Consider the following 13,870-nt stretch of genomic DNA (forward strand, 5'->3'; position numbering starts at 1 on the left):
CTTGCTTAATCAGTGATTATGGCCTTACATTTCTGTGTGATGGTGTTTTACTTCAAGGCCAATACATGCTATGAGATATAGATGATGACAGCATCTCCACTCTGGGGCTAGCCAAGCTTGCCCACATGACTAGTCCAGCTTCCACCATGCAGCCTCAGATTCCACCAGGACAAAAAGTGGTATGATTCCATCCTTCAACAACTGGGTTGGCAATAAATGTTCAACTATTCCATGGACATATACTGAGAGGAAGTCATCTTTTACTGAGCCGTCTAAATATTTGAGCTTTAAATGTCATGAAGCAGACTGTCAACAGCCAATCATATGTGCCTACATATCTCCATTTCAGCTGTAGCTGCTCCAGTTGTCACACTGATTGCAATATACTGGCACTTAAGACCTGAAGGTCCGAAGACGCAGCATTTTAACATTTGAGAAAGTCTTTTTTTTTTTTTTTTTAGAATCTTGTAAGCTACTTCCATTCTGCTTAACGCATTCCAAAACAGAACTTTGAAAAGACAGCATATAAGCTAAATACTTATAAGCTCCTTAATGCCTCTCATAACTAGTGGCCACAGAACATGTAGGGCTGCTAAGGCTGCAAGGTCTGATCTCAAATGATGAAAAGATTAATCCCTTGTTAAAGTTATTTAACACATCAACTGACTTCTGAGCACTGCTGGCTATGAATCAGGTACTTGCTTTGTTTCTTAATTCTTGGAATGTTTTGAACAACTCCTCCTCCTCTTTACATGTATTCTGAGACTCTGCATTAGCCTCCTCTTAAGTGAGGAAATCTTAGACACGCCACTCAGCATTTCCTCCAGTTGATTTTTTTTGGGTGGGGCACTATAAAAGGCCTTTGTTAGTACAAAAGTATGTAATAATTGATCAAAGCTGGACTCCAGCCTACATCAGCAATCCTAAGGTACCACCATAGGTCATCAAGGACTTATTTCTGGAAGCTGAAGTACTGTCCTGTGCTAATTTTCGTTGATCAACATTATCAGAAGGGGTGACTAGTGGAGACGTGCCACTGAACTGGGAAGAGGTAACCTTGGATGGCTACAGAACTTTAAGCTTCTCACCTACTGAGACAGCTATGGCTCTAACTTTCACCACTATTCTGGCCTGAACTTGAAACACTATTCTGGAAATGACTAGCTTCTGTACCTTAGCCAGTACCCAAAATCGTGCCCATTTAAACTTGGATTTAAGAACTAGTGTTAGCTGAAACTCCTAGACACCACTACCACCAGCTTTTCTTTGGTACTACAAGTTGATAAAACTTACATGCCAGCCTCTACTAATGACCATCAGGAAAAATAAATCCCAGAATCCACAGATAACATGAGCTTAATTGGCTGGCCACACAAGTCCATATATACTTTTTTTTTACCATGACATTCCAGGTTAAGTTTCTGGCTAAAAAGGGGCCAGGGACCAGTCCATTCACCCAGTCAACAAATGAACAGATATCTTAAAAGCTACACCGTTTAATTTATCAGTCTTATCTCTTGGTGTCAGACACCAATAACTTCAGTGTGCATTCCTGAACTAGATTAAGTACAAAATGCTGCAATGTAGCCATATCAGCAGTGTACTTAAAGTGTCTAAATTTCAAAGTTACTGGATATATACACTTTTTTACCACCTCTGTCCAACCACCACCAGCTTGGCAATGAACAGATTCAATTATTTTGGGTACCACTGTGGCCAGCTAGGACAGATGTGAACAGTCAGTGCTACCAGTTCAGGAAAGCAAGGGTAAGTGGAAAGTACAATTAGGTCCACTTGCAATGACACCCTGTAAAGGCCTGCTATTAACAGTAAACATCAGACCACAGTACATGCTTTGCCAAGCAACACATACAACTAGAGATAGGAAAAGAAGAGTAAATGAAAGCACATGTGCATACATAGGCCTGCACTGCCAGCCCAGTTCAGGCAGTGTGAATGTGAAATATATGGGCAGAGGTCTACAGCAGTAGAGAAAAATCACAGTGACACATTTTGACACCAAACTAACAGGTGATAAACCAGTCTTCCAGTAAGTCAGTATGCCAGCTTCAGAAGAAGTCATCATTCCTCACTATCCCCACAATGCAGTAGCAAGGAAGGAAAGCCAGGAATTTCAGCAGAAGAGGACAACACAGAATTTCCTAATGAGTGCTCATGGCTAATGCTTGAAGCATCTCAGTAAGTGTTAAGAATATTGCAAATCATCATCCCAACAACAAACCTCTGTCAAATAGAAATCACTCAGATGGTACGGAGCTCCTTCTTTAAGGTAAAGCAAATTAAGGAAAGAGTAAAAAGATCTGCTTTGAGACAGTATACAACTACAGTGAAGAACAAATTTAAGTTAAGCCCACCTGCCCTTTTTGGGCCTGGGCCCAAGTATTAGAGTGATGGTAATTAACTTTCCTAATGTCCTGAAAGGCTTAGGGCTAAGAAAAGGTAGTCCACTTTGACTCAGGTTGTCACATTATCTGTATGAATTAGCTTCTCAGGGGAGGGAAGGGAGCAGACAGGTTATGTTCTCAAGATCCAAATCAGAAATAGGAAAACTGGTCTACCTCATAAAATTCCTCCTCTTCTGACATTAAACGTAAGCATTTATTTTTCACTTGCACTCAATCACTGGAAATTGTAAAGGTTTCCTTGTTTCCTCATAAAAAGCAAAACAATGGTAGTTAGTGGACCAAGGTAGCTTTCCTGAACAAATTACTAATGTACAAAAAGAGTTTACAATCAAAACAGACGAGAAGCAGGAGAGGAGTACAACAGGATGGCATGGAAATTATTAAAAAACCTCTAGGTATGGCACAGATTGTGCTTCAATCAAGGGGATTTTTTTTTTTTTTTTTTGCAAAAATCTAGTTCCCAAAAACACCACAAAGTTTTACATAGTCAGTAACATGACACTCGAGTAGTTTCATGGAGGGAGTGCTGGAATAAAAGATATCAGAAGGGAAAACAGCCGGGGAAACGAGTGGAAAAGCAAAAGGAGATGAAATTCAGCAAAAAGTACAGATTCTCTCCTGATTAAAAAAAAACAAAGGTATTTGCATATTATCGCAACCAGATTCCAACCAAGAGAAGTGGCTCTTTTCCAAGCCGTTCTCGTGCCGATATATGTTCTCAAAGTTTCTTATGAGAAAATAACACTCCTTACTACATCTTTCTGTCTTGTCGATTTTATATATATATATATATATATATATATATATATATATATATATATATATATATATATATATATATATATATATACATACACACACATATATATATATATATATATATATATATAAAAATATATATATATATACACACATACATATTTTTGCTTTTTTATGGAGGGTAGTCAGGCGGACAGAGATGGAGCCGTGAGCGTTGTTAAGAGCCTAATGACTTTCCCCGTTCATCGATGACAGCTGGCTGAACCAACAACTTTTTAAGTGCATGACATCATTTAGGCACACTTTTACATTTCTGTACAGAGAAGTGGATAGACATTCACTAAAATTGCTAGTGAAATCTGTCATCGTAAGCATACCTCCAAGCATGCACATCCATGCATGAAGTCTTGCTTTCTTATTATATTGTTAGTGAGTCGCACTTAAAAGCTGCATTTTTTGACCAGACAATTAAGGACATCAGTCACCATATGAATGACGACTGTATCACATTAAAATTTCACAACCGTCATAACATTTATGTCACTGCAAACATTTTTTGGGACCAACCAAGTTTATAGCGGCAGTCTTTTAAACTCTTATCTCCACTTTTAGGTATTTTTTTCTGTTCTGTTTTTGGCTTTCTGGGGAATTCATGAAGAAAGCAGGTGAGAGATATGTCCTAACAATTATTACACTGCGGCAAAACTATAGGATGGTCTGATCATCCATAAATAAAGTAATTATGCCTAAACACATTTACAGAAGACAGTCAAATGGATTATAGTTAAGACATATACACAGACTCGTATTGTCTGCTAAAATTGGGAATTACAACATCAGGTAGTGAGTCTGGAATCTGGTTGCGGTAATACTCAAGTACCAAGAAAAATAAATACGTGTGTGCATGTGTGTGTGTATATATGTATAGTTCCATTAGATACCAAAACAGACTAAATGTATGCAGACATATTAAAGCTCAGTGGGACTCATGGATTACATAGCCTTGAACAATAAAATACTGCAGAAAATGGAAAATAGCACGCCAACAAATTCAGATCAGCTGGCCCACCATTCAGCCTAATGAAGCTGAACTGAGAGAGATATTAAAAGTCGTCAAAAACTTACAGATTTTGATGAGAGATCACACAGACAATATGCATTCTGTGGCTGTGCCAGAAAAAGCTGAAGGGAAAGGACCACAAGGAATTTATGCTGGATTGTCTGCATAAACATACTGGTCTACCTAAATATGAGCTGAAGTTGAAAATACCATATTGGGTTAATATCTCAGTCTTAACAGTCACAGCCAATATTTAAATTGCAGTCTCATAAACCAAAAGATGTACTAGCCAAACTATGATAAGAATGGACTGGTCCCCTACATCTGACCGAATGTACATTTGTTCGACAAATGCAGGAATGTGATTTAATGTTGACAGTATGGATGGCTGAACGGTATACATGTAGATGGTATGGAATGTAAATACAGGTAAGTGGGGTTGGGGGTGACAGCATGTGTGAAAGAGTTACGGGTACGATCAGGGATGAGTGAAGGATGGGTGTTGTGTGAGAGTTTATGTATTTTAGGGTAAAGGTAAGGGTTAGGGGATAGATGTAGTGTCGTTTGTGTGTCAGTCTGTCTTGTGTAGTGGCAGTGTTAAGGGAAGGTTTTAATGGCAGTAAGGTGTAGGGTTAGCACCCATTACTAAGGAGGGCAGGGGCCCCTGCCTCCTCCATAATGGGTGCTAACTCCAACCCTAACGCTACCCCTTCCCCCAACCTTACTGCCATTAAAACCTTCCCGTAACACTACCACTATTCAGACAAATTTGAGATTAGTATTATGGGGGAGGGAGGGGGGAGTTCGTTGAAATGTCGGGAGAGGAAATAGTTTTCCTCTATTATTGTGTTCACTTTTTGGGGGGTATTTTGGACACTCAAACTTATTTTGTCAGTGCTGTGTATTTGACATTATGGTGGTTCAGTCAGTCACAATACACCCAAAGAGCAAGTCCCTTAAGGAGGGCAAAATCTGGGTCTATGTGGATAATGGATACTCATTTCAGACGTGTTCCAGGGAGAAAGCATTTATTCCCACCATATGAAAACAGACAGCTGTATCCAACCTAAACTTATCTATGAGTTTTCTACCTGTGGGTTTTCCACCAATTGGAGCTTAAACCATGCATGGATTCCTAACAAGCTCTACAGTATCTTTAGAGGAAACTGAACTGTTTTTTTTTTTTTTACGTGAAAAACAGTCCGGTGGCCACAGATGACAAGGCAAGAGCTCCAGCAGACTCGAGCAGGATCACAGGGTTATGTTGGAGTCCCACCCAGCTAAACCTTTTCTGATGTTTCAGAAAAAACTGCAGGAGAAGACTATATAGATACAAGAACACACCAAACAAATAAGGGACTCCCACAAAGCATCTACCAGCAAAACACTCAATGCTGAATAGTGTGTGATTGAGTACAGACTAATCATTACTTGAATTGATAATTACCAGCAACAGCAGGCAAAAAAAAAAAAAAAAGTTAGAAATTGTTGTCTCCACGAGAGAACTGAAGACAAACTTGACCCTTAGAGATACAAGATGTGGCTTCTACAGCAGCAGGAGGTGAAAAGGTAAGGAAAGTCATGTAGATCTGGCAGGTTATGACCATCTCTTTTCCTGCTTCCCTTGATGCTAAATGAAAGAGTGGAGTAGAGGAAGGAACCTGTATGCAATTGAAATGCTGTCTCTGATCACATGAAAGATGCTGGCATGTGATCAATCAGTTTAGAAGGTAAAGGAATAGGTTAGGTGGGAATAAACTCAAAATTAAGGCAGTAATTCATACAGGTTGCTGCAATTGAACAGGTTAAGTATAACCCCAGAGCTATGGTTTCTGTGACAATACCAGCAGTGTGACTGAAAAAGTGAAGCACAAATTATACCGTCTCCTGATACTGGTGGAACATGTAAAAACAAGAAGGTGGATTCAAGTCTCCCTTATTGGAGCAGGTGGTCCAAAATCACAAGATTACAAAAAGTGAACCTCTGCATGTGTATAGTTAAAGTTAATAGGTTAATGGAGCAGACACAGGAGGGCTGTACTGTTGCAGACTATGCTATTAGGTTGAAATGGGGCAGAAGGCAGGCAAAAGGGTGTGCACGAAAGCAAACCAAATTGGGATTTAAAAAAAAAAAGGTGACAAATTTACACTTAAGGCCGCAAAAGGAAGTTGTACATCAATGAAATAGAAACAAGACGACAGATTAAATGGTTGGTATTACGTTACTGTCATGGAATATGAACTGGTTGGTGCACTTGCACAACAGTAAGATCTTGACATACCTTGTAAAGAGTAATGTGCAAGTAATAAAGCTTCAGCAGACTCATTTAAACAGCAAGGAGCACAAAGATTTACTTAAAAAGACTGCATACCATATAATGCACTACTAGAAAATAAAACTAGCATTTTATTCCAGCATGCTCATCACATCAGGCAAATGAAGAGCAGAGGTTTCAGCAGATCCTAGAAAATTTCAGGTTTCCATGGAGGGAAGATTTCTGGAGAAGTTAAGTTTGGCTTACAAGATGTTACGGTAGAAAAAGTGTGTGCAGTAATTCCTATACATCTTTGGAGAAAACAGCACATAGGCAAGATTGGACAGGTGCTGCATTACCTAAGCAACATATTAGTTACCCAAGAGGTGCTGAAACACAACCAACTGAACTTTCAGACTATGCCCCCAATAAGAGTGAAGTTAAAAAGTAAGGCAAGGGACTATCCGGAAAAATACAGTCATTTTCAAACATATTTAAAGGAAAAATACATTTCAGGGCATGGTTTGATGAAATTCTGGGGGGAAATCCTAAGAACTGGTAGATCTAGAAGAGGACAGCTTGGCCAAAGAGTTGGACAACTATAAGCGAATAATTAGGAATCCAGTGATTTGGGGAGCAAATCACCTCTGACGAAGGTCACAATACAAATATCTGGAAGGGATAAATAGGGTTTAGCAGCCATAGAGGGAAATAATGTTTGGAAGAGGTTAGAGAAGTGGTGAACTAATCTACAGAGACTTGGAATGAGTTTAGGACCATGGTCCTTGGGCTTAAATTCTTTGATAACAATCCAAAAGTCACCAAGTTATTATGAAGTTCTACTACTACAAGCTGTAAATAAAGGCAGGACAAGGATACAGAGGGCAGGCAATGGCCATGACATAATATCCAAAACAGTTGATCCTACCCACACTACAGAGGACAAAAAAATCAAAGCTAATGCCTGTTACAAGGATGGGAGAAATTAGGGAGGCAATGAGAAGCCAAACAATAGGTAAAACCTGAAAGACAGATGAAGTTCCAGTAGAAACTAGGAAAAGTACTAGCAATACAAATACGGTTGAAAATTTTTAACAGCATTTTATAGGGAGGGTAAGTGCCGCAGTAGTGGCATATAGCAGTACTGGCTATAATCCCCAAGGAAGAAAAATATCAGCTGGCCTTGGGTTTTAGACTTATTTCTACATTAAATTAGGACTACAAATTTGCTATGACAATATCAGTGAACAAATTGTAAAGGGTCATAACTAGAATAACAGATGTAGATCAGCATAGATTTATTGAGGGACAAACATGTGATAATATAAACAGATCATCAATCAAAAAGTGGCAGACAGGAATAAAAAAGGTTTAATCATGACTGGATTAGATGCAAAGAAGAATATCTGACAAAGTCAGCTGGGCCTTTGCGAGATACATACTAGAGAAGTGAGGTTTCCTGAGCATTGGATAGGGAGCATTTTTAAGATTTACCACAGATCAGAAAAGAAGTTAAAACGAGGAGGAGTACTGTCTGGCAGGAACACACCAACCAGAGGCACAAGACAAGAATGTCCACTATCCTCCTCATTTAACCAGTATCTTGAGCCATCAGATAGGGAGATTAGACAGTTACTACAAGTTTATACATGTCAAGAGTAAAAAGAGAAAACACTGTTTGCTGACATAATCATACCTTTACAAAACCTTCTAGATAAAGCAAATCCAAACAAAAGGGGGTGAACTTAAATGCAAATGTAATGATTTACTGCTGCAGTGTCTCTCAATAACAGAAAAGTGGTCCCTAAAATACTGTAATGGAGTAGATAAATTAAGGAAAGAAAGAGTATCAGAAATACCACAATTTTTCTTTTTTTTTGGCTTTCCTTTAAAGTCTATTTACTTAAATCTGCACCTTTTACATAAATCCAATCTGAATTAAAAGCACTTAAAACATCATTCCAAGACACATATACATATTCAATCATAAAGAAAACAAAATATCATTACCATAAAAGACTAACCTTTGTGAATAGTCTCCACCACTGCCAGTGCCTTAGCTTAAGATAAGCAGCACAATTTCTTTGCAAGACTTTCAAGGCACTCAGTTGCTGTTGTTTCTTAGCAAATGCTCTATAATAAAACAAAAACATGCCATTTTACATATACATCTGAGAATATGAGCTGCAGAATGCTCCTACTCTGTGCCACTTTTATATAAATTTTGCTTTCTTACAGAATTTCATTTTTATAATACCAAAGCAAACATTAGAAAATTATTAAAAAAGGCAACTACAAGGTCACTTCTAAATGCAGTACATATTTATGCTTGTTTACTGAGGTAGTGGGTCTACTTTGGTAGACCAAATTTATACTTACCCGAACTGCAGATTATAGAGACAACACCAAAACTGCAATTAACCGAACCTTCACATTACTAAAGTTTTGTTTTTTTTTTTTTTACAGGGAAAGAAGACACTTGGCCAAAATTTAACAAAATAACACACTGAAGTATGTCAACTCTACCCAGGTGGGGAGCTGTTCCCCCCACACACACCCTAACTAAATATGCTAACTCCAGGATTGCACTACAGTGGGGAAAAGGGCAAATTTCCCCACGTTGGCCAAGTGTCTCCATTCCCTGTATATATATATATATATATATATATATATATATATATATATAAACTAGAACAAATACACAAACACAGAGTAATTGCAGAAGGCAGCTAATCCCATAGACTTAATCAATATAATATGTAAATATTATGAGCAGAACAGAAAATCAAATATAAATTCATTTTAGTAGTAAATACTAGAGGGAATCAGCAGCTGAGAATAGAGGGTCAAAGAAGTCATGCAGGTGAGGAGGGAAGCAAGGCTATGTTGTCTAGTGGAAAAGCACTTGCAGTCAGATTATAGATGGTGTTTTTTTGAGTTGACCTTTGGAAACTGACTTATTTATGCTGAGGGTGGAGGGACTGACAGAGTTTAAATGCAAGGAGGGAAAAGCAATGGTCAAGTACAGTTTAGTTTGGGGTGTCTTATGAGGGACTTAACTGGGAGAGGTTGGAGAAGTTATAGGGAGTGGTTTTATTGTGGAGTTTGGCTGCAAGAGGTGGAAAGGCACTTGGCTGACGTAGTTTGAAAATAAGATACCCTGGGAATAGCTAAACTCCAAGGGAGACTGGCAGCCATTTGGCCTTGGAGAGGGTGATGCAGTGGTATTCCTTACGGAAGAAATCAGAAATTAATCAGAATCAGTTCATTGTTCTTAGATAAAAGCACCTTGTACATGTTTTTCCCGCTAAGAAACCTTTAGGAAATGAAACAAGAAATGAAATGCAAGCTAGAGTGGGTATCCCACAGATGTGTACAACGCTCAGAGTGGAAGTGGTTAATGGTGGTAGCTCTGTGGCAGTGGTCTACACAAAATGCTCTTGTATTAAAAATCACTACACAGCAAAATCATAAAACAGCAAATTAAATGTGATGCTGTCCATACATTACATGCTGCAACAGATTCTTATTTTGCAGTGTGCTTAGCTGCACTAAACTAGGAAGTACTGTTTTGAAAGAAAGCCACATGAATAAAGTCTTTGAAATTAGATGAAAAGGTATACTTGGTATTACACTGATGAAAAAGGAAATACAAAAAAATACAAGGAGACTGACTGCTTTTTGTCCTCCTTCACTCAGAACCATCAGTAATCCTACTGCTTTTAAAAACATTTCTTAAACTTCATTTCTCTTCAAATTGGATATGCACCTGTACCTCTACTTAAAACCCCCAAACTTGACCCCCTCCCAAGATCCTACTCCTCTTCACTTTACAACCAGTCTATGTTCCCCTTGTCTCAGTCGCATCATCTCCTTCTGCTGGCACTTTAGCCTGAGCTATCCCTACTTTTAGCCTCCTGCCTCCTTTTCTCTTAAGCTAATTTCCTCTCTCTGCTAATAATCTTACCTATCATCTAAAACTTCTCTTCCTATACTAGTACCATGATATTAAACATTTTCACTATCATCAATATATGTAATGTTATTACCAAATTACTGTATGCAGTTATTACTTTAATTGCTACCTCTACCTTAATATACTCTGTATGGCTTGTGCTTAATTTTTCTTTATGTAATTACATGTGGAGCTTTTCTCCCCGGGCCTCCACTGAAAATGGTCTAATTTCTGGCCCAGTGGAGTTTCCCAGAAAACAAATGCAATAAATAAATAAAAGTAATAAAGATAACCACTAAAGTAGAAGAGAAAGCATTAGGGGGCCCAAGGCATCCACAGCAGCTGGACTAAGAAATCTTAGCGCTTATGAAATGGCCAATACATGTTCAGCAGTGGGTCACTACAGAACACAATACATGCACTAACAATTCTAAAGACTATCCCTGGGATTCAGAGATTCTTACTGCCATAGCTAAATGGCTAATAGGGGTTGGTCACCTAATGTGGGAAAGAGAATCTCAGAATCAGAAAAATGGTGAAGCTACACTGGGAAATGTCTCAGTCGCTAACTGCAATTTCTCTGAACCAGACTCTGCCTTGTCAGACCTGACAGAGCTGACAGTCTTCATAGTGTGGTAGCAGAGTCACCCTGTAACACAGACATTCAGACACCCATGAACACACACACAAACACTTGCTGCCACACATTCCTGCCCACTTCTCCAATCAGCCATAAAGCATTCCCTACCAAACCTGATCAAACTCATGAAAGCATTCACACACACACCTGCTCCACCTCACACTAAAAAGCCATTGCAGCTGATTGAAAGTCAGCTGTTTGAAAAGCAGTGGCTTTATTGGGGAACTTCAGAGACTGGAGACTTTGCCATTTTCCCCCTGTAGTGTGATGGAGTTGGTATATATAACTATCAGGAGATGGGGGTTGTGGGGGCTTACCCCACCTCTCCGCAAAGAAATAAGATGCTTTATTTATTTTAATTTGTTTTTAGAACCATTAAGTTTGATCATTTGTGTCTCGGGGTTTTGACATGTTGAAGAAATATAAATCAATATACATACATATCTATAAAATGTATATTTATACACACACTAACTAAAATCATCTCCTGGAGGATGACCAAAGAGACAAAAACACACCCATATATACAAAGATACATATAGACACATGGCTATGCCATATCCAACTCTGGCTGTGGTATGAGCGGAGACCATTCCTATAATGCTGAATGAGTGATGGTGTTCACTTTAGCCTCCTAGAGAAAAAAATCACAGTATAGCAATTATTTGCATCACTGCTAGCCTGCTGTCACTGCAATTTCTGGGAGACAAAACACTACTAATTTGAATTAATCCACTCTTCTAGACTGATGCACTAGCATGCAGCTTTGCCAAGACTGCTCTCACCACTACAGCCACCATCAAGAGAAAACAGTAATGGGACAGCGGTCTCTGAATCAGACTTACTGCAATGCGGAAACTTTCCAAATTAAGGCTTCTGCAATGCAGTATGCACTCCTGAATCCCAGGGATATTCATTATACATCTTCCATAAAGAAACAATCAACTTGTGTTAAAGGCTGAAATGCACTGCAAAGCCTCCAGGATAGTATAGGGCAGGGTGTGTGTAAGTGCCACCTGCAGAATTGCTTCAAGACATTTTTTACCAGTCAGAAAGCTGGTCGGTCAAGAATTTCCAAGATGGCTGCTCATTAATCAATAGGTTGACTTTAGTTTTCTCTGTGAGAAAAACTGAGAAAAAAGGCCACTGGAACAGTCAGTTTGGGTAAAACTTGATAACTAGCTAGTAATTAGACTTTCTGGATGCTAGCAAAGAGGAATTTTGTAGAACCTGACAAAATAAACCAGAAAAGGAGAAGAGAAAACTCTGGCTAAACCCTGCAACTGTCAGCAAAAACAGCTGAAATTTCAGCTTGGGTACAGGAGATGGTACCCAACAGTTTACAGGAAAAGTATTTCAAAAAAATGAAACACTGAAAGAATAGATCAACTCAAAAAAAGGCTGGAAAATAGAAGCTTTCACTAGTTATTCAGATGAAATGATAAAACTGTAAAAATCAGTGTATGAAATTAAAAGCCTGATAAGAGTATGAGGTTTCTCAGAAAGCTGTTTCACAAAACAATACCATTAGAAGACAATGTACAAGGAGAAAACCTGATATTTTCAGCTGTAACAGAGAAAGTGGAAATAAGAGAGTATTTTATGAAAGTATACATAAGCAACTAGGCTGGTGCGCCACAGCAGGATTTGTTAATTGAAAGAGCACCAAACCTCCTTATGACAAAGACCAGTATCATTAAGGCTGCAACCATAGCAGCAGAAAGAGATGATTTGGAGAAATCTGTGGCAAAAGGGAAAAGCATTTAAATTGCAGATGAGTGTGTGGAACATGATTATTCACTATAAACTAGTCAAAACAGAAGCAACTTTATCCACCAATCAAGGGAAACCTAGAGGCAAGTGTGAGATTCAAGCTTTTGCACACAGCTGCCTCTAAACATTTTTTTTCTGAAGGATCAGAGATACTTTTGATGCAGAACAGTCTAGGAAGAAAATGTTTCTCCAACAAACAGCAAGCTAGCAAGCCCATACAGAGACGTGCTCAGTGAACTGTTTCCAGTGTTCCAAAGGAAAACAGACAGAAAAGCGCACAGGAGCTGACTATTAAGATCAGCAGTACCTCCAACTTGTATCACAGAATGATGGTGGGAGATGGAGATCAGCAACACTGAACTTGGTGAATAAATGGGAAATTATAAAGCACTTACATCAACTCCACTGAATATGGGAATAAGCATGTGAAATATGGCTTTTTAAGAAAATGGCTGAGGAAAAAACTAAATTGTGTAACTTTGTTAAATGTGGGGGTGAACTGTAAAGCATATATCCCGCTTCAAGTTATAAATGTTTAGGACTCTGAAGGGAATGAAGTAACATTTTGTTCTTAATACATACATAAAATGTTTCATGATGAAAATTGCATGTTATATTGTAAAGCAATTTTGCATAGGGTGCAGTCAGGTATTTTAAATGTGAATTGGGGAGTTTTCAGTGACTGCTGTATGTTACAGCACGCAAGTACTTTTTTTAGATGCATGACATGTAGGATGTATACTACAAAAATAAGAAAGGCTGGTACACCACAAGTTAAAGTTAATATAATCTTGTAATCTTAGGCTACTGCTGCAAGGGGTGGAGTGCAAAAATGTATTGATATATGAAGAACTAAGACAGCAATTCCCCCTGTTCTTACAAGGGTGGATGTCTTGATAAATGTTATTGGTTTAAGCTGTATAACAATTTCTTATTTTATTTTAAGAAAATTTGCTTGAAAAAAGACAAAATGACGAAAGGCATGAATGAAAATGGTTTCTT

At 38.4% G+C, this 13,870-nt stretch overlaps 1 protein-coding gene across 1 annotated transcript in view; it reads right to left on the reverse strand.

The window, feature by feature from the left end:
* MYH10 (myosin heavy chain 10) overlaps positions 1-13,870 on the reverse strand; it is a 2,709,460-nt gene that overhangs the window by 1,089,987 nt on the left and 1,605,603 nt on the right. Inside the window, exon 20 of the mRNA XM_044086713.1 lies at positions 8,525-8,633. Coding sequence (XP_043942648.1) covers positions 8,525-8,633 — 109 coding nt within the window. The remainder of the gene's footprint in view (positions 1-8,524; positions 8,634-13,870) is intronic.

The sequence above is a fragment of the Protopterus annectens genome, chromosome 10.part0 (genome assembly GCF_019279795.1).
Source record: "Protopterus annectens isolate FY-2018-M chromosome 10.part0, PAN1.0, whole genome shotgun sequence".
Lineage (NCBI taxonomy): Eukaryota > Metazoa > Chordata > Ceratodontiformes > Protopteridae > Protopterus > Protopterus annectens.